At 35.6% G+C, this 25,727-nt stretch overlaps 2 protein-coding genes across 6 annotated transcripts in view; one reads left to right on the forward strand and one right to left on the reverse strand.

Moving 5' to 3' along the window:
* LOC113922033 (PARP1 binding protein) overlaps positions 1-7,794 on the reverse strand; it is a 62,964-nt gene extending 55,170 nt beyond the window's left edge. For both annotated transcript variants that reach the window (XM_027593747.2, XM_027593746.2), the window contains exons 1-2: positions 7,706-7,794; positions 4,564-4,719 (exon numbers count right to left, since the gene is read on the reverse strand). In XM_027593747.2, the coding sequence (XP_027449548.1) occupies positions 4,564-4,716 (153 nt within the window). In that variant the 5' untranslated portion in view covers positions 4,717-4,719; positions 7,706-7,794. The remainder of the gene's footprint in view (positions 1-4,563; positions 4,720-7,705) is intronic.
* Positions 7,795-7,842: 48 nt separating this feature from the next.
* NUP37 (nucleoporin 37) overlaps positions 7,843-25,727 on the forward strand; it is a 42,002-nt gene continuing 24,117 nt past the window's right edge. For 2 of the 4 annotated variants that reach the window (XM_027594991.2, XM_027594994.2), the window contains exons 1-5: positions 7,843-7,931; positions 9,151-9,371; positions 17,298-17,422; positions 20,601-20,673; positions 22,227-22,321. In XM_027594991.2, coding sequence (XP_027450792.1) covers positions 9,216-9,371; positions 17,298-17,422; positions 20,601-20,673; positions 22,227-22,321 — 449 coding nt within the window. In that variant the 5' untranslated portion in view covers positions 7,843-7,931; positions 9,151-9,215. Of the gene's footprint in view, positions 7,932-7,986; positions 8,565-9,150; positions 9,372-11,450; positions 11,516-17,297; positions 17,423-20,600; positions 20,674-22,226; positions 22,322-25,727 lie in introns of those variants that run through there. The other 2 variants (XM_027594992.2, XM_027594993.2) reach the window with 2 other exon arrangements.

The following is a 25,727-nucleotide window of genomic DNA, read 5'->3' on the forward strand; positions in this document are numbered from 1 at the left end:
GTCTTTCATCCATTTTGAGTTTATCTTTGTGTATAGTGTAAGAAAATGGTCCAGTTTCATTCTGCATGTAGCTATCCAATTTTCCCAACACCATTTATTGAAGAGACTTTTTCCATTGGATATTTTTTCCTGCTTTGTCAAAGATTAGTTGACCATAGAGTTGAGGGTCCATTTCTGGACTCTCTATTCCGTTCCACTGATCTACGTGTCCGTTTTTGTGCCACTACCATACTTTCTTGATGACTACAGCTTTGTAATAGAGTTTGAAGTCTGGAATTGTGATGCTACCGGCTTTGGATTTCTTTTTAACATTCCTTTGGCTATTATGGGTCTTTTCTCGTCCCATACAAATTTTAGGATTATTTGTCCAGCTCTGTGAAAAATGTCGATGGTATTTTGTTAGGGATTGTACTGGATGTATAGATTGCTCTAGGTAGCACAGACATTTTAACAATATTTGTTCTTCCAATCCATGAGTATGGAACGTTTTTCCATTTCTTTGTGTCTTCCTCAATTTCTTTCATAACTATTCCATAGTTTTCTGAGTACAGATCCTTTGCCTCTTTGGTTAGGTTTATTCCTAGGTATCTTATGGCTTTTGGTGCAATTGTAAATGGGATCAACTCCTTAATTTCTCTCTTCTGTCTTATTGTTAGTGTATATTCATTTAAACTTTTGCCTAATAATTAATTTCTGCTAAGAAAGGGGAGAACAGTCAACCACTTTGGCAAAAAATTGGGGGTTTGTTCCCTGGAGAGGGTAAAATAGAGTCTCTGAACTGAAGAGTGCAGGTGAAAACAAGAGTACCCAAATGAAAACAACAGGAATCACATGACCACTTATATTCTAAATACTCATACTTCTTTCAAGCACCCAACACATTGACAACTCAACTTTACACCATTTGTGTAAAGACTCTTTTCTGAAAAAACTGTTCTAAAAGGGATAGGCATCAGATGTTTCCCAGCCAAACAGCCCAGTCAGATCAGACTGACAACCCCTAACACTCCATGCAGAGTCTCCAGTAAGCATTTTAGTGATCCACTTAAATATAAGTGCATGGTCAAGGATCATCATGAAGAAAGTCTCTGATAGGAAGAATAAAAATTCTTCCTAAGTAAGACTAATAAAACAAGAAACTTGAACACAGATTATGCAATAAAACCTCAAAAAAAATATCATTAATAGTCTCAAAGGAAAAATATATGCTTGAGGCAAGAATAGTATGATATTTCAAAAAGACAGAACAAAAAAGAGCTCTTGGAAATAAAGAGGATAGATGATAACAGGGGCGCGTGGCTGGCTTAGTCAATAGAGCATGCAACTCTTAATCTCGGGGTTGTAAGTACAAGTTGGGTGTAGAGATTATGTAAAAATAAAATCTGTACCTCTGAAACAAATAATGCAATATATGTTAAGAAAAAAAAAAGAAGAAGATAGCAGGAGGGAAAGAATGAAGGGGGGAATCAGAGGGGGAGACGAACCATGAGAGACTATGGACTCTGAGAAACAAACTGAGGGTTCTAGAGGGGAGAGGGTGGGGGGATGGGTTAGCCTGGTGATGGGTATTAAAGAGGGCACGTTCTGCATGGAGCACTGGGTGTTATGCACAAACAATGAGTCATGGAACACTACATCAAGAACTAATGATGTAATGTATGGTGATTAACATAACAATAAAAATTTTAAAAAAGATAACACTATCCAATAATTATTAAACTAAAAAGCTATTAAATATTGAATATCTTATTGAACATTGTTTGGAAGAAAAGTAAAAGGAAAATGAATATTTATTTACATTCATATTTAAATTTACATAAATATTTACAATACTTACATTCATACAGAGGAATATTATTCACTGCTGAAAACTGAAAAGAAATGAGCTATCAAGCCATGAAAAGACCTGGAGGAACTATAAATGCATCTGAAAGAAAGTGATAGACGTCAATCTGAAAAGGCTATATACTTCCCGATTCCAACTACATGATATTCCAAAAAAGGCAAAACAATGCTGACAGTTAAAAGATCAGCAGTTGCCAGGGGTTGGTGAGAGAGAAGGATAAATAAGTGGAGCAGAGAGGATTTTCGTCAGTGAAACAATTCTATAAATACTATAAAGATGCATACATGTCTTATATATTTGTCAAAACCCACAGAATGTACAATACCAAGAGTGTCTAAGGATAAAGACTCAGGATGTCCACTACTTACCATAGAATGGTTCCTACAGAGTAATATGAATAATATGTATGCATGTGTATGATATATACCTGTGTATGTTTATGTATCTATATTATATACACATACAAAAATATTAAAAGAATGATGAAAAGGTGGCAAAATATTAATTGGTGAATTAAGTGAAGGGCATAAAGGAATTCAGTATACTATTCTTCTGACTTTTCTAGATGTGTAACTTTTTTTTTTAAACACAAGGGCCAAAAAGTGTGACTTCCATTTTTTTTCTTCAACATACCTATATAAAATTGATTTTTAACAATGACTTTGATTAAAAACAACAAACAGACAAATGGGGCATGTAACCACAACCACCACCCTCAGCTACACTGGTTCTTTGGCATTTTCTCAAATCTCTCTGCAGTGTCCTGCCCAGGGCCGCTGCATATGCTGGTCCTTCATCCTTAGCATCTTGCCCCCCACTCTGCCTAGTTAACTCTTCTCCTTCCTTTACAGTTCAACTTGATCTCTCCAACCAAGTCAACTCCTTGGTCTCATGGCATCATATACCTCTTCTCACAGCTATAATTTTGCATTTATTTGTATTTTTCTCTACTAAATGTCTACCTCACTCACTAGGCAATAAGCTAGGCAGGAGCCATGTCTGGTTTTGCTCACCATTTTAACCCCAACACTTATCACAATGCCTGGCACAAAGGAGCTTAAAAAAAAAAAAATAGAAAAGGAATACATCTCCAGAAGGGAGAGAAAGGGAAGAAATAAACATTTAACATGTATATAAACAGCTGGATAGGCCTCTTTGCTGTTCCTTGAACATGCCCAGGCATATTCCCACCTCAGGGCCCTTGCATTGGCTGTTCCCTTTGCCTCGTAATCCCTTCCCACAAAAATTCCCATTGCCAAGAACTCTTTCACCCCAAACCCTATACAATCCTTAACTACATCTCTTTTTTATTTTTCTCTGTAGTACTTATGACCTAAAATACCAAATATCTTATTTATTAGAGTATTATCTGTCTCTTCTCACTAGATTAATGCCATAAAAGCAGAGATTTCCCTCAGAATGTTTAGAATAATGTCCAGTACATAGTAAAAATTCAAATATTTGTTAAAAGAATGACTATGCAAGATAGAATTTTATTAGAATCTATGTTCAAACTTTATTTTAATATATACTGTTTTAAACACACAACACTGCCAACTGCCATGTGTAGTAAAAACTAACTCTTATTTTAAGAGTTTACAATTCCTAATTTTTAGGCATTAAAATTCTCCTCCTTTTTCAAAATGATGGTTCTAGTAACTATTTTTTCTCAATGGCCTTGTTTGCCAACATGAGAAATGTTCAAATCTGTCAATGTCTAATATTTTTTTTGGAAATTTTATTGGTGTATGAAATCTAAAAATCTGGGAACTATTAAAAAATAAAATAAAAATCTGGGAACTATTGACATATAGGATTAAAATAATTCATCAGAATGTCATTTCACTATCTAGCCCAATAGACCCACTGAAACTATTCCACACTTCAAATATCTTCTCTGGTCAAGACAATCTCCTTTACTATCTTCAAACCATCAAGACTTTGATCCCCTTGGATGCTTCTTAACTGATTTTTCCCTTCCCTCATCCCTTCTTTAAAACATTCCCATCCAAAGAGTTCCCCTCCTTTAAGTATACTACCTGAAATACAATATGTTTAAGTCATTTTCTTACCACTCCAGCCTATATTCATCCTTCTCTCATCTAAACACCTCAAGCCCTTTATGTATAGCTCATTCCAAAAACTAGTTTGGTCCAAGCCAACTACATAAGGATCAGATTAAGAAAAGATTTTAAAAAGACAATTTCCAGAGTCTCAGTGCAGATTAGGAGAATCAGAATTTCCAAGACCGAAGCACAGAAGCCAGTATTGTTTAAAAAAAACCCTCCCAAGAGATTCTGATTCATAGCCTGGCTTAGGAATAATCAATCTATACCAGAGTTTGAAATTAGTCATAAAATACTTTGATTATATTAAAATAAACATTATTTATGTGTGCCTTCTAGAACTTTTTAAAGAAATCATAAATAAAAATATTTTTAACCTTAATAACAGTTGCATGTTTATCTTAAGACTTCAAATTAAACATGGAATGTGTATGTCCTACATTATATTATCCATATGAAGACCTTAATTTTGAAGCAAATCATTTCAAATCCAATTGTAATATTCTGACATAGACATGCAGAGGCATTTTTGAAAATGGTGTATTGATATTATCATAGGAGGGCATATATTGCAAAAAAATAAATATAATTAAAGTAAGCAGCTACCAAAACTCACTTAAAAAAAAGTAAACCTAAATATAGTCTACTAACCTGTTTGTTGTTCTCTGCCATGGAAAGCTGCAATGCCAGGAGCATGGAGTCTGCACCACATACAGTAGTTCTCTCAGAGTTACAAAGAGTGTGCCAATTCCTCCTGAACTCTTTAATCATATCCAAGATAGACTTCTGATTAAGCTCAGCCATCCTCTGAAAGTAGGACAAAATGCAATGTTAAAAACCTTATTTTAATTGGAAACTAATATTTAACATGTGTAAGGGAGCAGAGTTAGAGAAAAATAAGTAGTGAACGAGAGGTCATTTCATATTTACTAAGATTCCTTTTAATTAAATTTAGGAAAACAGAACAATGCAATTTCTGCCCAATCATATATTCCTCTCCTTTATTTTTCTTAAGCCAAATCTTTTGAAATAACAAAATCCAACCTTCAATCTGAAAATGCATACAAAACAGATATGCAAATTCTATAAACTTATATCTATAGACACAGACATAGCTAATTAAAGCTGTATTTTCAAAATATTTGTTTTGAGATAGATGGTAATATGTGTGGTAGACTGCCAAAAAAAAGGGGGGGGTGCCAATTTCCTCCCATCCCTATATTGTCTCAAAAGAAGTGGTTTATTTTTCCACCCTTTAAATATGGGTTAGTCTGGTAACTTGATTTGACCAACTGATATGGAAGAATGACATCATGGGGGTTTCAAGCCTAGAGCTCAAAAGGCTCACAAGAAGAGTTAAAGCAGCAGGCCTGATGTCTATCTTTTGAAAGGACTGCTTACATGGTTGACCCTTGGCTGCACCTGGAAACTTAGAATTCAGGAGATTTTCCAGTAAGAGTGGCTCACTGTAGCTAACCTGTTTATACAAATAATATAGTTTATGCTGAACACATGCTTTTCTTCTGAGTCTGGAATTTTGTAATATAGACTGAGGATGCCTACATCAGTACCCTGGACACTGAGTCTCTAAAGAGCTTCCCTGACAGACAACATTTCATATAACTTGTCACAATTTGTTGTTGGAGGATTTAGGCATGTCTTGTGTGACTCCACTAAGAGAGAACTTTTGGAAGTTTATGCCTGATCTCCCCAGGACTTTACCCCATGCACCTTCTCCCCATATAGCTTGTCTCTTTGCTGATTTTGTTCAGCATCTTTACAATCTAGTAAATAGCTAAAAGTTATATTTCTCTTCAAAATATCACCCTCATTTCTTAAAAGAAAAAAAAAAGTGAAGAAGTAATGCTTCAGTGATATGATCAGTTTGCCTGAAAAAAATCTTTAGTACTAAATTATTTAGGGTACTCTTTACAAGTATTAAGAGTTCTGGAGTGCATGGGTGGCTCAGTTAAGTGACCCACTCTTGATTTCAGCTCAGGTCATGATCTCAGGGTCCTAAGATCCAGCCCCACCCAGAGCTCCAAATCACATAGTCTGACTTTAGATTCTCTCTCTCCCTTCCCCTCTGCCCCTCTTCCATGCTCACATGTGCACCCACCCTCTCTCTCTTTCTCTCTAAATAATAAATAAATAAAATCTTTTAAAAAATTAAAAGTAATATGAGTTCAGATTGCTAAGAATGAAAACTAGTCAAGAATTAGACTGTTCTGAATCCTGGCTGCACCACTTACTAGCTGTGAGATCTATAACAAGTTATGTCACCTCCCCTGCATCAGCTTCCTTGTACTGAAAACAAAAATAATAATAGTTCCTATCTCACAGGGTTTTGTGAAAAGTAAATGACATAAATACAAGTTTAGCTTTTAGCACAGTGTCTGACACATATAAAAGCCAACAGTCTCAGGGCGCCTGGGTGGCTCAGGTCATAATCTCAGGGTCCTGGGATCAAGCCCCACATCATCGGGCTTCCTCCTCAGCGGGAAGTCTGCTTCTCTCTCTCTCTCCCTCTGCCCCTCCCCACTGCTCGTTCTCTCTCTCTCTCATATAAATAAATGAAATCTTAAAAAAATAAAGCCAACAGTCTCATCCAAGTGTCAGCACACTTGTTGGAAAGGGCCAAATAGTAAATATTTAAGGAGTGCAAAGCATACAGTCTCTGTCACAACTATTCAACTTGACCTTGCTGTGTGAAAATAGCCACAGACAACACATAAACATATGAGCATAGCTGTGCTTCAACAAAACTTTATGGAAACTGAAATTAACTTTTATATAATTTTCACAGGTCACAAAATATTATCCTTTTGTTTTTGTTTCAAGTATTCAAACATGTAAAATCTATTCTTAGCTCAGGAACTGGCTACACAAAACGAAGTAGTGTCCTAGTTTGCCAACTCTGGTCTAGTCTCAGCTCTTTCAGCAGCCAACTGGCTGTATAAGCCTAGGCAATAAGCATTACAACTGACTGCCTAGGTGAAAGTATCATCATATAGAAAACAGGAATATCTTCTAGCCAGTTATGAGAAATCAATGAGATAATGAATATGCAAGCACTCCCAATGTCAGGCTGCCCTATACAAAAAGAGTAGAAGGTGGCAATGATAATAAATACTTGTTAAAAAAAAAAAAAAAACTGGATTCCAAACTGCACTGGAGCAAAAATTGAGACAGGAAATTATCACTGGAGAGTGTGAGATGGTAAAAGAATTTTTGAGCCAGATATTCAGGGCCCACATCCTGGCACCCAATTTATAAGATGTATGCCCTTCAGTATTTAAAATCTCTGATGAACATAAATTTCCTTAAATATAAAAGATATCTTACCTCATAAAACTATCAGACATAAGTAAAAATCCACCTAGTGTCATTCACTTAATAGGTGCTCAATTTTTTAAAAAAGGCAGTCGTTGGTGCTATCATCGTCAGAGTGCAGATTCTAAACATTCTTCGGGAGAATATAACAGGGAGAGGGCGAAAGTAGTGGAACTGGAGTCTGCGCGTCTTGGAATTAGAACCCTGATCTCCTGCCAACGCAATGAACCTAAGTAGGTCTCTACGGGCCCCAGGTTTCCAGTGCGCAGATGATTCCTCAGGACCTTCTAGCTCTATTCATCACTAGATATTGTGAATTCTTCAACACCCCCAAACCCAACCAGACTCCAGAGCAAAACCACTAGACAGTCACGTAGTTGTCACCGAAAATCTCTCACCAGCCCCGGCCTGAATCACAAATTAAAGTGTAACAGGCGGGCAAGCAAGAGATGAGACTCACCTCACTCGGGATAGACCTAGTAGGTGCAGACTGGACTGAAGAATCGTCCTACCGGGCTGCAGTCTAGAAGCTGTAAAAGTCCGTCGTGAGTTATATTTTAAATCTCGCGGGAAGGCTCGGGAGCCAATCGCCTCTTCCGCCCTCTGACCCGGAAGCAGAGTCGGCGCGCGCCGCGGTCGGCGCCCGCGGAGACCGGCTTCCTTCTCGCCACTTCCCGACGCCCCCGGTGCGTATCGCGCGGGAACCTAAGGGTTCGCGCCGCTTTGCTGCTGGCCGCCCAGGGATCCCTTCCTATTCTTGCGAGTTCCTTCTTTACTGCGCCGTACCCCACCTCTTTTCCCTCTGACCTCGGGCTTCGGGAGGTGGTAGCGGGGTCTCGCGGGACTTGCCTCTCTGGGAGAGGCGTTGCGGCGCTTTGCGGGCACTTCAGTTGTTTCCTCCCTGTTCTGCCCTTCCAGTTTTAGAGGGCAAGTCCAGCCCGCCGTGTGCAGTGAAACCCTGAAAGTGTAGTGAGACTGGGCAGTTTAACAAGCAATAAGGGGACCGAGTTTCCTGACCTTGCATCTTTTCCACTTCCCACACCACTGTGCCTCTAAGGGCATCCACCTGCTGGTCACCCTTAACAGATGTCCAGTCCTGGATTCCCACTCGTATGGCTACTAGTTTATAGGCTCCCTCAGGTGGGATTCAACTGATTCTCCGTAAATACTTATCAGGTCTTGATGTGTTAGTTAACTGAGCCCAGCTATTCTCAGGACAACTGCATACAATTAAGGGGGGGTGGGGGGGGAAGACCTCTTTAGATCCCTAAGTCTCATCTGGGAATGCTACTTCCAGAGTGCACACCAGGCCATAACAGGTTGGTTGAAGTTTTGTGCCTGGTTTTATGAATATCATTTTTATATCACGCATTTTGGCGCTCCTTTCTCCAGATCTTATATTTTGGATCTGCTTATGTTATTGTGCTTTTCACACTGAATCATAACTATTACCGGATATTGTGATCTTCAAGGCGGAGGGCTGTTTTTCTTCTCTAGCACTGGTGTCCAACACATAGTAAAGTATTTCAAATGCTGTTAGCTTGGCAGCTAACTAACCTATTAAAGCCTCGATTTCCTCTTCTGTAAAATGAGAGCCATTTGCCTCCGCTTAGGTTTGCAAGTATTAGGTGTCAGTGCTCTGTAAATGTTAACTATCATTAATTTTTTATGAGTATATTTACTACTAAAGTGATTACATCTTCAAGTACTATCTTTTAGTTAATCTAAACAGGATATTATGATTTATTCTACAGGTATTATTCATAAAGTATTTAAAGAAGTACTTGATTTTTTTTTAGCTGTCTCTGGCATATGAAATACCATGTCCTTATTTTCATTCATTTGCTGAAAGTGGCTGACACTTTGATGGTTTCTGTCTAACTATGTATGTGCTGTAATCCACAGTTCCGTGACCTTGTCCGGTAGAAGGCTATTTTATTTTTACAACTGCTCAAGTATTGACATACAAGATGAAGCAAGATGCCACAAGAAATGCTGCCTACACTGTGGATTGTGAAGATTATGTGCATGTGGTAGAATTTAATCCCTTTGACAGTGGGGATTCAGGAAACCTAATTGCCTATGGTGGCGGTAATTATGTGGTGGTTGGCATGTGTACATTTCAGGTTAGTGTACAAAACTCAGTGAATGACAGTGAAGCTATTTCACTGGTTAAAAAGACAAACCTTGGTAAACTGGCTAAACCTGGAAAGCATATTGAGTTTGAATGTAAGAAAAAAAATGATGTGAACTACAGAGGAAGATATTTCCAGTAATATATGCCTGAGATTTGTGCAAACATTAAATAGGTAGTGAAAAAAAAAGACTATGAGGCTTCTCTTTTGCCTCGTGATTAGAAATGGAATATTCTGGTAATTGAAGGTTGTGACTAACTGAACATTTGGTATGTACAGAGAAAACAAATGAGACCTAAGTAATTACTTAATCCAGTTTTTCTACATTCCACTGTGATATAGGAAACAAGCCTAAAAAATAATCCTCAGGAGATTTTTACAGCTGTCATGATATTCAGGTTTTGTATTAGTATGCTCTCATACTTTTTATACATCTAAAGCATACATCCAGAGTATACAAAGTATGGGACCCTATTAATTGAACAGGCAATTTAGCATAGTCATTAAGACAGTGAACTCTGGAGCCCAAAATGCCAAGGTTTTTACTCCTGCCTGGCTTTACCTGTTAATAGCTATATGACCTCGAACAGGTACTTAACCTCTCTTCTATAAAAATGAGGAAAATAATACTTAATAGGGTCTTATGAGAATGTAATTAGTACATCATGTGAAGTTCCTGGAAGGCATCTGGCATGTTTTATATATATATATATATATGTTTTAACTGTCATTAATTTAGTCAGTGTTTCCCCCCAGCACTGGCCCATATATAATCACCAAAGCAAGATTGCTTTGTGGTGAGGACACACCATGTTTTCTCACAGGAAAGCTAGTTCCACATGTGAAAGAGTGTAAACAATGCAGAGATCTTGGCTAATCCTTTGTTTACCAGAATATTATTCATAAAACAATATTTCTCAAGATTAATCAGGTAATTTGGCAGTGATCAGTTTTCAAAGATTTAAAGTAACTTTACCACTAATGTGATACTATTATAAACATTATTATTTCCTCTTTTACTCAGGCAGTTCAGTATTTTATTTTGGTGTTTTGACATAAATGCAGTTTAGCATTTTACAGTGCATTAAATAAAGTTAAACAAAATTAGACTGCATGCATATTTATCCTAAGGAGAAAGTATGAAAGGCTTTGGTTTTTTGGTGTCTGAGTAGAATACAAGAGCTCTTACATTGCCCCACGTTGTCTGTTAGGGTTGGAGTAAGAATTGCTAGCTTTCAGGCTAAGTGACCCATAGCCTGATGTTAGCTGGACTACTTGGTTAGGATCATAAAAAGTCCACATGATTAGGAGAAATAATATAACACACTCTTAAAAAAGAATGAGGGAAAACTATTTTTCTGGTGCAGGCTACTAACCCACAAAAGAATAAAGCAACTCCCTACAGCTGACACTAACTCTACTTCATTACTTTTAAAATTAGTAACTGAACACAGAATTGTGTTAAAAAATACTGAAAAAATATGTTTTATCTCTAATTTATGTTCAGCTAAGAAATGAGAAAGTCAAGAAGGGAGAAAAAAATCAGGAAAAAAGAAAGCCAGAGGTGATGAGTGGCAGAGAGAAAAAGACAGAAGAAAGAACTAGCAAAAAACATTTGTATTGCTCTGTCATGTCATGTACATTGTCCTTGTTGATCCTCAGACCTGTCACATTGGCAGTCTAGGTCTTACAGCCAAACTACATAAAGAATTGGATTTTATTAACTTGGCACGTTTCTGTGCCAAGTACTGGCAATAAAATTAAGCAACTCTCCCCATCCTCATAGAGTTTGTGTTGTACTTCAAGGAAGTTCAGGGATGTGTGAGACTAGTAAAGGAAAAAACAAGCTGTAGACCCTGTTTCTAAACCCCTGTTCTTTTCCTTTGATGCTGCTCTTCAGATAGGTTGAAACCATAGTTCAAACAGTTCTGGAGGAGAATCAAGTCATAATGGGATTCATGATAAATTAATTTGCCCTTGGGGATTCATAATAAATTATCACTTCCCTTTAAAATGATTTTGTTATCTAATTAAACACTATTAAACATTGTTTCTCTTCTCTCATGTTAGAATCTTCAAGTTCCATAGCATCCAATTTCATGCTTCTCTCTTGTCTGAGAAAAAACAAAGTAAAGGTAAATTGAATTGAAAGTTTTCCACATTCCTGTTGGAAAGGCAATCCTCATTCTAAGACTCAGGAAAACACTGTCAATACAGAAGATTTAAATTTCACCAAAAGCATTTTTCAGAATAATTCTATGGTGTTCTTGTGAATATGATGGAAATTTGAACTGAATGATAGTACTATTAATTGGTATCATGTATTTGTCAAGTATTAAGTGCAAATCAGGTGCTGGGAACTGGTAATACCTATGTTAAAAAAGCAAAGACCCTGACCTCAAGATGTTTAAGTGTAAAACAATGCAGTAAGAAAACTGCTATAAGAAGTCCTATGTGCAAAGGGTAGAGGGAACATGAAAGTTTCTAAGTCTATTCAAAGGATCACCAATAATGAATTGGGGACTTGAATTTCGAGAACATTTGATTTAAGCAAGCACATTAAATTTATATAGAACATGAAGCTGAGAAGGATACCTAATGCTTTGGATGATAAACTTCACGTAACAAGTATTCATTGAGCACCTGTTGTATGCCAGACACTGTGCTTAGAATTCAAGTATTTAATAGATTGGATTAATGTGCCAAGTTGAACAAGCTAAAATTTAATAAAGTCTTAAAATGATACACTACTGAAGCTAGAAGAGACAATTGTGACTTACAGTTTTTAGTCACCTGGATGTTCACCATGAATCAGTGTAATGATTAAACTGCCAAAAGGAGTTAATTCAATGCTGTCTGATAGAAATACAGTGTGAGCCCAAATATAAATTTAAGTGTTACAGTAACCACATTATGAGAAGTAAAAACCAGATGAAATTAATTTTAATGTATTATTTTACCCAGTGTATCCAAAATGTTTCATGTGTAACCAACAAAAAATGAATGAGATTTTTATATATTTTTTATACTAAGTCTGAAATCTGGTATGGATTTTGCACTTTATAAAGTATACACAGTTGGAACTAGCTGTATTTCAAGTGCTTAATCATCCCATGTGGCTAGTGGCTACCATATTGGACAGCATAGCTCTGTATCCTTTAATCTTCATTTCTCAGCAGTGTATGTTATGATGCAAATGCGATAATGTATTTGAAGACATTTCAGAACGGTATTAAAATGTTTAAAACTGTCATGTGAAAGAGGGATTAGACTCAGAATGGTAAATGTATTTTGTGTTATTTGTCAAGTCTGTCTGAGTGAATTTGTGGCTTGTAGTGCTTTAACACTGACGCTGAATCTTCTTTGAGTGTGTTCACCTAAGATCAGCTGTGGCCAAATACTTGCCGTCACTGAAGTAGACTTCATCTATATGGTTCCAGGGAGCAGAATTTGGAGCAATGAGTAGAATTTACATGAAAACAGGTTTGGGTTTAATGTTAAAGAGAGCTCTTCAAATTACAACTATCTATCCCCCCCCCCCCCCCCCCCCCCCCGCGAGTTGATTAAGCTCCCCCAAGTAGTTGCTAGTTTCCTGTCACTGAGAGTATTCAGAGAAGAGTTATGCAAACTTTCTCCAGATGTTATATAAATTCAAGTGTGAGGTGAAAGAAGCGGACTAGGTAAACTTTAGTCTCATCTGACTAAAATTCTGTATTTGGCCTTAACTGGGTGTGATGAGAGGGCCTGCCAATTTCAAACCCTTAGAAGAGCCCTTGCATCAACCTGGCTTTGCCCCAACCTCAAATAAGCCAGAGCCTTCTATAACGATTTATGTTGTAGCAGGTTTTCCAAAGTATCTTAATTTCCTGCCTATACAATACTGCCTACACCCCAAACTAAACCCAAAATAGCATTTGTCTCTGCCTATACCACACACACACACACCCTGGCCTTTTAGTTGGCTCAGTGGCAGACATTGCTGCCAGGAAAAAAGGTTTCACTGGGAATACATAAAGCTCAAGCTATACAGTCCCTGGGATTTCTTGATCTCCATGGCCACCCAATAACTCGATATATACTTCGGGTAACAAATTACAGGACCTAATTGTCAACACTGTTGTTACAGTAGCAAAGTAATGGTTGTTTTGATGGTAAAAACTTCATTTTTAGAAGATTGATTTGTCCATTGTGGAAAAATAGATGTAACCCAAACTATGAAGTCAGCTATGAGTAGGCTCTTAACCTTATTTTAAAATTGCTTAGTGGTTGCTGCCTTGGCATATCTGGCTGTTAGCTATACAGTTATACAAACAGATCATGAAGTAATAAAATTTGACAGTGTTTTTCTTTCCTTGATAAGTACATTTCTATTTCCTGTTTTCATTTATGGAAAAACCTTTTGCTGTTAACTCTAAGTTTGAAATTTGTTTTTCAAGGGGCATCTGAACTATGTAGAGAAAACCCATGTGCAATGTATTTGTGAAATGGCTTTGCTAGGATCCCAAAGACTAAAATTTTATCCTTGAAAAATCAACACATTCAATAGGATTCAATTAAGGTACAAATAAAACTGCATTTAAATTCAGGATGAATGGAATTCTTAGAACAGGCCTTCAGATGATATTCCTATCTATGTAGACATATGTATTCCATTAAATAAGTTTCACCTGCTCTGGATTTTTTTTCCCTGGTGATATTTTATAATTCTATAAACTTGTAAAAGATAATTATAGTCACTTAATACAGAGGATTCCTTGGGAAAATTTGTCATGAAAAATTTTGCTGTAGTCTCGAGACCCAGTTAGGGTATTGATTTAAATAACAAAACAATTTTTAAATTACAATATTTTAAGCTTATAAAATGTATTTTAAAATATATGTTATCTATATAAGGTATAAAGAGCAATAAAATAGATTCCTGGATGCCTACTACCCAGCTTAAGAAATGGAACATTAGCAATTCCTTTGAATCCCTCTGGGTGTTCTTCCCTTACTGCCTTTCCTACTCACCCCCAAGTGGTAACCATGTGTGAAATTTTGTGTTGGTGATTCTTTGTTTTTCTTTATAGAGTTACCATATATGTAGGTGTTGCAAATGAGTATATTTTTCATGTCTCAAACTTTGTATCATTGAAATTCTGTATTATGTTCTTCTACAGTGTGTTAGTGTTAACATTTTATTTGTTAGATTCCTGCATGTGAGAATTCATTTGTTTTCGTTGTTGAATGGTATATTATGCAAATATACCATAATTAATCTGTCTATTCTTCCATTGGCTATTTGGGTTATTTTTAGTTTTTTACTCTTGAAAACATTGCCAGTATGCATATTCTTATGTCTTCTGTTTGTGTTTTGTTACCTCCTTTCATTGTTTTCCTCCCTGATAATTTGGAGGTTGTGCATGCTGTTTCTCTTTTAATTGTTACCAAAGACACTTCAACATGCATACTTAATTAGACAAAGTCAAAATTAATATCTTTAACTTCTTCATGAACAAAATAAGGATTTTTGGCTCTTGAACTACTATCACCCCCTTCAGACTTATATTAATGTCATATTTTAGTTCTCAATTGTTTTCATTTTAACCCACAAATTGTGTTTTATAGGGCTAATACTTGTTTAGATTAACCCATGTGTTTGCCTTTGATTTTTTTTACTCACTGTTCTTATATCTCAGGCCTTCCTTCTGGGGTCATTTTTCTTCACCTGAAAGCACATCCTTTACTACAAGAAAAAGTTCACTACTAAATTTTTCATATAAAGGACCAAATGGCCTAAATATTTTAGGTTTTTCCAGCCACTTATGGTACCTGTTGCAAATTATTCTTTGTTTTTTACAACTCCTTAAAAATATAAAAATGATGGGGCACCTGGGTGGCTGAGTCGGTTAAGCACCTGCCTTCGGCTCAGGTCATGATCCCAGGGTCCTGGGGGTCCAGCCCCACATAGGGCTCCCTGCTCAGTGGGGAGCCTGCTTCTACCTATCCTGTTCCCCCTGCTTGTGCTCGCTCGCTCTCTCAAATAAATCTTATATATATATATATATATATATATATATATATATATATGATTCTCAGTTCATGGGCTGTACAAAACCAAGCCATAGGCCAAATTTGGCCCAGTCGTAGTTTGCCACCCTCTGCTTTAGATTAAACGATCTAGTGAGAGTTTATTGATGCTTCAGTTTTGGTTTTGGTTTTCTGAAAATATCTTTAATACAGCTTCATTCTTGAAAAACAGTTTTGTGTTTATAGTCCTAAAGTTTTTTCTATCATTGTTTTGAAGATCTTATTCCACTATCTTTATGCATTTGTTTTGAGAAGTCTAGTGCCAAGAAGTCTATGGTTGTTCTAATTCTTTTATAGGAAATCTCTTGTATAAGAAACCTCTTTTTTTTCTGGCCGTTGTTGCTGAAATCCCCACCCTCGCCCTGCTTTCTTCTCCCTCCCTCCCTCCCTCTCTCCCTCAATATGTATATACACATACACACAAATATGTATCAGAGTTTGTGTGTGTATTCTGAAGTTGCACTATATCTGCCTGCAGATTTCTTTTTATTTAAGCTGTCTAGGATGTATTGTTCTCTCTAAATATATATATTGGTGTCTGTCATCAAGTATGGAGGGTCCTTTGCCATTATCTCTTCAAATACTGCCTTTTCTCTCATTCCCTCTATTCTCTCCTCTACAACCCAAATAAAATACATGGTGGAACTTCTCACTGAATCCCTTTTAGCTTTTTTTGGGGGGGGTCTTCTCTTTGCTCCATTCTGAGTAATTTCAAATCTGTATCCTAGCTGCTCTAAGCATTGATTTTTTTTTTTTCCATTGTGATATTTTAATCTAAAAGTTTTGTTTGGTTCTTTTTAAAATCTGCCTAATCATTTTTGGTAATCTCTTGTTGCTTACTCATACTTGTTGTGTTTGTGGTTCTTTGTTTTCACCTTTGAGTGCATGTGTGTAAGATCATATTTGATTGAACCAAATCTGTGGGAACTTTTTGAGACCTGGGTAGGGGTAGTTCATCCAGAGAATTTGCCTTTGTCAGGTGCTCTGGGCCACTACCAACATATGACCATTTTGAAATCAATTGTCATTTTCTGGAGCACATAATGTGAATTCAATCTGCAGACTCATGTTACGGCCAGCTAATGGTAGAGATTTCTCGTAAGTGGCTTTTCTCTCTTAGCCTTCACCCAAGGTAGATATTTTGCATGGCACTTTTGGTTTGGGTTTTTTTTTTTTTCTACTTCCCCTTTAGAAGACCTGGATCTATGCAGAAGTCTCCAGTCATCCTTCCTTGTGCAGGCACTAAACTTTGTCTTTTTGCCCTGCAAACTGAAGCTGTTAGTTTTTGGATGTGGACAGAAGTACTTAAGATAGCTGCATTATATTATTTTTATAATGGGAAAGTTTTTCAGGTGATTATCCCTATTTCCAGACCTAAATGACTCTTCAAAATTCATTTTTTTCCTCATCTTCCCATGAAGATAAACTGAAATCATTTTAGTAGTACCAAAGCAGGTAAATAAACTGGCTTTAAATATCTAAACCAGAATCCTATATCCAAAAGACTAAATTAACCAGATTGTATTAACATATTCATTATTCATAGTCTGTAACAGATGAACAATTTGTAACATCTTACACATGTATAGTGCCATATATAATACTATGTGAAAATATGTTTACTGCTTGTTTTTAGTTGCCCTAGAGAGTTTTCCATGAGGCTTAGACAGTTTTAGCTATTTTTGTTGTCATTGTTCAGTGAACCAGTTAAATCTCAATATCTAATCTGTTTTTGATCTTCTCAAAAGAGTATATATGACCTCCTGATAAAGTCTTCATTATGGTAAAATCAGAATATTATAGTGTTTGTTCTCATAACTTCTTAAAACATTTACTCTGTATGCTTAGGAGGAAGAAGCAGATATTGAAGGATTTCAATATAAAACACTACGAACGTTTCAGCATGGAGTCAGGGTCGATGGTATAGCTTGGAGCCCAGAAACTAGACTTGATTCATTGCCTCCAGTAATCAAGTAAGTTTAAAAATATTAAGTGCCCTATTAATGTTCTTTGTTTTAAGTGATCTGAAGCCTTTGATCATAAGGACTTTTTTTCCCTCCACTTCCATTTTCCCCAATTTCAGTATTAGATATTTTAATATCAGCCATTATTTCATAATTTAGACTTATTATCTGAATTTGTGATTGAAATACGCAACATGGTAGTGATGCCTTGAGTATATGTTGGGGCCTGACTACAGAGCTCTTTACTTGAGTTCTACCCGAATCATTTGAAGTCTACACAGATTCTTCACTGAGTTCACCACTCCACTTACTGAAAATACAACTCTGTTGAAGTAAGTAAATTTGATTGAGTCATTAATGAACCTTACTGCTGCACACACAGACCAATATCACATTTTCATGTTTAACAGTACATAAAACTATAATTCTAATCCTTGGGCTTCAGTTTTTATGAAAGCATTTGAAAAGAACAGTTCCTTTTTGAGAAAAATCTTGACAATACCTGGTGAGGGCTTCTTCACAAAGGCAATATGTGTCAGGTTGTTTAATGTTTGTTCAAAACACTAACCTCACTTCCACAGATACCAAATCTAAAAGATATGCTTTCTTTTAGTAAACAATATAGTAACCTTACTGAGCTAACCTAATTTTTTTTAATTAAGGGATAATTCACATATAGTGAAATTCTCAACTTCTGAGGGTACCATTTAATCAGTGTTGACATGCATACACATGTATAACCCATATGCTGGTAATACATAGCATTTCTGTCACTTCAGAAGTTTCTTTGTGCTCCTTCCCAGTCAATCCTTCTACCCCATCTTCTGCTAAAGCAACCATTAATCTAATTTTCAGAAATTAGTTTTGCCTATTCAAGAACTTCATATAAGTGGAATCATGCAGAATGTATTTTTTGTGCCTCATTTGTTTTTGAGATTTATTCATGTTATAACTACTGGTGATTCTTTTTATTTTTGAAAAGTATTCCATTACAAGGTATAAAATACCACTATTTGTTTATCCATTCTCCTCTAAATAGACACCAGGGCAGTTTCCAGTTTTTAGCTATTATGACTAAAGTTGCTACGGGCACCCCTGCTCTTAGTAGATACATGGTTTCATTTCTCTTAGGAGTAGAACTGCTGAATCAGAGGGTGGTTGAATGTTTTTTAACATTTTGAGAAAGTACCAGTTTCCATAATGGTTCTACCGTTTTATATCCCCACCAATAATCTAGAGATGTTCAACTTGCTCTACCAACTCTTCGTTTATTGTCAGTCTTTATTTTAGCCATTATGGTTGGGACCACAGTGACATTTCCCTGATGACTCATGATTTTGAGCAGTTTTTCATATGCATTCTATTTCCTATCTAAAGAATATTTGCCTACAACAAGATTGAAGATGTTCTGTTTTCTTCTAGAAGCTGTACTGGTTTTAGCTAACTGAATTTTACATAATCCACACAACAGCACTTGTTAACATACGTATATCATTGTCAACAGCCAGTTTGCTGTTCATTTCCTTTTATATTAAAAAAAAAGGTGTTCACAGAATCTGGAGCTAAACGAGTCAGTCAGTCTCTGCATTCTCTAGCAGATGTTGAAAGCTGTATAGTCTTCCATGGTTCTGCTTGGTGCCTGTTTTCCTGTCCTTTTAATGGATATGCTGTATTGTTTCATCTTTTTTGTTGTTGCTTTTTGATAAGCAGTCTCAAATTTTTTTTGGAATTCTGCAAATATATATGATAAATTCAGAATATTAACCAGCCATCAATTTTAAAGACAGTATTTTTAGAACAAGCTGACCACACAGTTTTGTTTTTAAATAAATTATATATTTTATTACAAAACAATATATATTTACTATATCAAATTTGGAATATACAAAAACATTTTTAAAGGCCGTCTCTACATTCAATATCCTATTTTTATCATAAATAATTTTACACCATTGTGACTAAACTATATTTGTATTTCTTATTTTACTTTACTTTTATATATATATATTACAAAGTAAATACTATTTTTTTCATGACTAAAGATTGATCTATCAAGATGACTGAAGTATAACTTGGTTTCTGTCTTATCATCGTTAACTTTTAACTTACAGCTAGAAAGAATCCATTCGTAGTGTTTTATCTTTAACATTTAGTTGCCTCAGTTCTACTCTCTCTCTCTTCATCCCCACTTGCTTTTCTTCACACTTGCTGGAAAGTAACTTTTCACCTTACTTATGTTCTCTGAGGCTTTATGGTTTAATTAAGGGATGATGTAAATACACTTACCATGTATAAACTCAAGCAGCAAAGTTTGGAGAAAAGTGGAACAAAACAAGATTTGCCATAAAGTTGTGTGTGTCTGTGTGTTTTTTTCTTTTAATAAGATTCTGTCATTTTTTTTTTTTAGTAAATAATCTTTGACTCCGTAAGTCCTTTGTTCTCTGATGTTTTTACTGAACTTGGCCTTACTCTTCTACTAATACTTTATAAAGCTTTTTGCTTGAAATATTTCTTTTAAAAACCTTCTAAAGTAGCCTTTTTCTGTTTTAGAAATGATATTTTGGAGAGAGATTTTTAAATGATTTCTTATGACATAAGTATGAGGAGATCTACATTAGGAGACCTCACATTAGTAACGTTATAGCAAGTCTGTTCTAAAGTTTCCTCTGAATGGAAAATATGAATAACCAAAATAGTAATGGGACAAATTCAAAGGAGAAGAATTAGGTAGATAAGCTTTGCTTTTTAGGTTTTCTTACCTTTTATTTGTATGTTATGAAATAGAGCATACATGCCAAAAAGTGCAAAAAAAAGTACATGCACAGTTTAACATGACTATTGTAGAACAAACACCCATGTGATATCACCCAGGTCAAGAAAGTGAACATTCCCAGCACCCAGGGTCCCCCCTGTGCCCCTCTCTAATCAACCTCCCTTCCCCTTATTAATCTCATGATTATTATGACAGTCATTTTCTTGCCTTTTAAATAGTTTTATCAGCTATGTATGCATCCCTAAAACAATATAGTTTATTTTTTCTACTTACGAATTTTCATATAAGTGGAATAATAATATCCTTTTTTTGTCCTGCTTTGTTCACTTAACATTATGTATGTGAGATTCATCCTTCTTTCTGCTTGTAGCTCTGGTGATTGATTTGTGTTGGTTTTTGTTTTTTTACTTCCAGATTTTGTACTTCAGCTGCCGATATGAAAATAAGATTGTTTACTTCAGACCTTCAAGATAAAAATGAATACAAGGTATGTTGACAAATATAATTCATAACTCTTTATTTTAAAACATTATTTTTGCCTTTTTAATTGAATTTATCTCAATTTAAAATGACATTTAATTAAAATATATAATTCGGGGCGCCTGCGTGACTCAGTTGGTTAAGCGACTGCCTTTGGCCCAGGTATTGATCCTGGAGTCCCAAGATCGAGTCCCGCATCTGACTCCCTGCTCAGCAGGGAGTCTGCTCCTCCCTCGGACCCTCCCCCCTCTCATGCTCTCTCTCTCTCTCTCTCTCTCATTCTCTCTTCCAAATAAATAAATATCTAAAAAATAAGTATATAAAGGACTACATATTATAAATCTGATATCATTTATTTAAATATTAGGCACAGCAAATGAGGGAGATTTAGAAATTCACATTTGGGTATAGTAGGAGTATAATAGACATGAACACACCTAGAGTTGAGAGTCAAACTTCAAGAGAACCCACGATCAGCACAGCATATAAGGTAGGGTGGGGTTATAAAGCACTTGAGCACAGACACAGGAGCCAGACTGCCCAAGTCTATCACGTTAACGGTGTGACCGGTCAAGTTCCCAATTTCTTTGTGCTCAGTTCCTTGTATGGGGATAATCATAGCATCTTTCTCATAGGGTTATGGGCATTGACTGAGGTAATTCCTATAAAATAGGTAGAACAATGTTTTGTACATAGTAAATCCTATATATATGTTTTCTATTAGTATAATAAATAACCTTGTAAAATAGGAGAAAGACAAATACTGTATGATCTCACTTACAGGTGGAATTTTAAAAAGCCAAACTCATAGAAACAGAGAGTAAAATGGTAGTTGCTGGGGGAAATGGGGAGATGTTGGTCAAAGGGTACCAAACTTCCAGTTATAAGATAAATAAGTTCTGGGAACCTAATGTGCAGCATAATGTGCATTAGGGTTAGGGTTAGTATGGGTTATATATTTGAAAGTTGCTAAGAGAGTAGATCTTAAATGTTCTCACCACAAAACAAAAATGGATTTCTGGGTTGTTGTGATTATGGGCTTCTAATACTAACTTGTCTTCAGTGCTGGCAGTCACATTGAGGAAGTGAATAAAGACCTCATAAGGTGAAATCTATACTGTATTAGGCAGTGAGTGTGCAGAGCAGTAGGTATGAGTTAAAAAGTTGAGGGGGCTCTGTTTCAGTGCAGTGCCCCTAGAAAGTTCTTCAAGCTTTAATTTTTATTTAAGCTTTATGTAATAAGAGGAGGTGAGATGAGGACAGGTACAGTGAAAAAGTATGTGTGTGTTTTTATAAGAAATGCATGCTAGAAAAGAAAGATCAAGCTAATAGCAATGTGTTGAATGATCAGCTTCTTTCCAAGATAAACCTTCCAGAAAAGTGGGTGTATAAATCGTGCTGTGTATAAATCGTGCTTTAAAAATAGCAGATTGCTTAAGAAATATTTATAGAAAAGGGAAGCATGCAGTGAAAGCTTTTAAGGCAGTGAAGTAAAAATATTAGGTGGAAATATTATAGATAATTTTCCTGTATTCTTACTACCTTTTCCCCTTATGTCAGGTTTTAGAGGGCCATTCAGATTTCATTAATGGTTTGGTGTTTGATCCCAAAGAAGGCCAAGAAATTGCAAGTGTGAGTGATGATCATACCTGCAGGTATGTTGCTTATGTTAAAACCACATTTTTCAATTTTCATCCTATTTTAATGAGAATTACATTATGTAAAAATCACAGAAAATTTAACTTCTGTATATACTCCATAAAATGTTGTAAAAGATACATACTTTATTTAAATTGTAAGCGTAGCACAAACGTGAGTTTCAAAACTGGTGACTTGAGTTCTCATCCCAGTTAATGGAAATTTCCCTCTCTGCCTCTTATTGTAAAGTTGTACATTTATGAAATTTAAATATATATTGTGTCAAATTCTCCAATATTGGGTAAGATCAATAAGATAATAATAGATAATAAGATAATAAAAGGCAGTTGCCGTATTGTCAAGTTATTTCACAGATCCTGTCTGATAAGTTAATGTTTAAAAATCAATTGCAAATCTCATTTGCTAAAGTAAGACTCACAGGAAATTTCCTGTTTTGACAAATTTGGAAGTCTCTATATAAGGTTTTCTGTAGATGTAATGCACTTCAATATCCTGTTCTTCAACCCCACCCCTAGAATGGATGAGATAGCTATGACATTTTTTAATAGTGCCTAAAGCTGGAGAATATCACAAGTGAAGAACAAGATGAAGAGCAAGAGTAGGAAGTGGAAATAAGCTGAGGAGTCAGGAGTGAAATGAGGGAATTCTATAGGCGTGCCAATTGCTTCATTTGCTTTAACAGTACTGTGAGAGAAAAAAAAAACCACGGCTCTGCTATTTTACATAATTTTAATGTTTGATAAGAGTATGACAAAATCATTAGTATTCATAAATACTTGTATACATATAAAACCATTAAATATGTGTCCTTTCACACTGGAAGTAAAGCCACTGGCTGCTTTTTAAATTTTAATCATAATAGCTCATATTTCTAAAGTTATAGAGTCATAGGCCATTATTCTTTATGTACTGCCTCTTAAAATTTTCATGTCAAGGACATGAAAGATTTACATGCCATTAAGATTTTAGGGCCTCGAGTGTTACAAAACCAAGTTTGTATAGAGACCTGAAGAGTGAATGGGACTGTTTTTAAGGTAAAAGTTAGATTAGATCACTAGATATAAATAATGACATTTTAGTTCTCTAACTCAAGGACTTTCCTAATCACAAGCATTTGGAATAATGAAACCTGAGAAGAGGGAAAATGAGTGTCTTTGCAAGCCAAAGAATAGCCTGTGAATAGTGAACAGTAGCCAGAGACCTGGGATTACATTCAGTGGTCTGATTACTTTTTTCTTGTAGTAGAATTTTGAGTTTTTGTAGACTAGTAAAATTGTCCTAAAATTTTAGGATTGACAAAGGGTTGCCAACTTTTTATTTTGTCAAGTAATAAGAATTTTAAAAGGTCTACTGCCTTCTATTATTACCATCATTTTATGAAAGTAAGAACTTTATTACTCTAAAAAGGAGAAAGGCTTAGCTTCAAAGTAAGTCCTTTAAATAAATACAACTTTTTTAAAAAACGTACTGTGTTGTCCCTAATTGCCTTATTTTGCTATGTAGTTGATGATGTTATTGTTCAGCAAATACTTACTCTCCCTTCCCCTTCCCATGGAAGGAGGAAATTTTCCTCACACATTGGGCTTAGCTATGTGACTTGTTTAGACCAACACAATGTTAGCAGTTGTGATGCAAGCAGATATTTAAATGATTTACCTGGTTTGTCTTAACCTACTGTCCTCTGTCTTCTCTAAGATGGGCATGTGTAGATAGCTACTGGTCCCACAATGAGAAACACATGGAAAAAATATGGACCCATCTGGCATTATGAAAAAAAGCTTCCCACAGACTCATGAGCAAGAAATTTATGCTTATTTTTGTAAGCCACTGAGATATAAGGGTTGATAACATCATTTTAGCAATAGCTGGGAGCTAAATTTAGAATTCATCAGCTTAGTTTGCCAATCAGAGTTAAAGGACTGTTCTGATTGGCCATTAAAGTCAAACCTCTTGGGCCAAAAGCAATATAGATAAGACTTTTAAAAGAAATAGCATAAATCAAGAAGTTTAAGGAGGAATAGTGGGTATCATACACTTTCATAGTAACAAAGGAAAGAAGGAATTCTGAGAAGACTACAAGAAAAAACATTTCAGTACAACTGTCTTCATTAATTCAAAGTATAGAATTGCCAAGTTACTAATAAAGATACCACCCAAATGGCAACTACAGTTTGAGCAATGGAAATAGCTATTTATATCCTAGGAATCATTCCTATCACTATACTAAAGAAATGCCTACCAATTAGTTTGGGTCTGCATGTTTCACTTGTTCACTTGGACAAATAAAATCCTTGTCCATTTATAGGCAAAAGCTATTTCATCTTGGGAGTAGTTTTATATGCAGGTGATACCATGCTTAAAAAATACATGATCAGTAGAATAACTAGACTGAAGGTCAACAAGAAACTAGCGGATTTGAACAACAACAAACAACTAGACCTAACGGACATATACGAAACACTCCAAACACTTTCAGCATCAGCAGAATATACATTCTTTTCAAGTGCACATGAAACATTCTCCAGAATAAACCGTATGTCAAGCCTAAAAACAAATCTAAATAAATTTTAACAGATTAAAATCATGCGGAGTGTCTTCTTTGACCACAGTGGAATAAAATAGAAGTCAGTAACAGAAGAAAAATTGAAAAATCTACAAATATGTGGAAATTAAATAACCTATAAACAGTCAAAGAAGAAGAAATCATAAGGGAAATTAGAAAATACTCTGAGATGAGTAAAAATGAATACACAACAAAATTTATAGGATGCAGCAAAACAATGCTCAGAGGGAAATTATGTCTGTAAACACCTACATTAAAAAAGAAGGGGGAAAAAAAGAATAACTTAAATCAGTAACCTCAGTTTACACCTTAAAGGAGCTAGAAAAAGAACAAAGGAAACCCAAAGGTAGCAGAAGAAGGAAAATAAAGATTACAGCAGAGATAAACAAAATAGAAATAGAAAATTATAGAGAATCGATGACACCAAAAGTTGGTTCATATAACAAAATTGGCAAACCTTTGACTAGACAGAATGCTCCAGTTTAGTAAAATCAGAAAAAGTGGGACATTACTACCAACCTTACAGAAATAAAAAAGATTTTAAGAGCATATTATAAACAGTTACACACCAACAAATTCACCTAGATGAAATGGTAAATTCCCAGAAACACAAAAGTCCCAAAACTCAAGAAAAAGCAAGAAAATCTGAATAGACCTATAACAAAGAGATTGAGTCAGTAACCAAAAACTTCCCAACAAAGAAAGCCCAGGACAAAATGCTTCACTTGTGAATTCTACCAAACATTTAAAGAAGAATAAATACCAATCTCTCAAATACTTCTAGATAATAGAAGAGGAAACGTTTTCTAAGTCATTCTATGATGCCAGCATTATCTTGA

The sequence above is a fragment of the Zalophus californianus genome, chromosome 9 (genome assembly GCF_009762305.2).
Source record: "Zalophus californianus isolate mZalCal1 chromosome 9, mZalCal1.pri.v2, whole genome shotgun sequence".
Lineage (NCBI taxonomy): Eukaryota > Metazoa > Chordata > Mammalia > Carnivora > Otariidae > Zalophus > Zalophus californianus.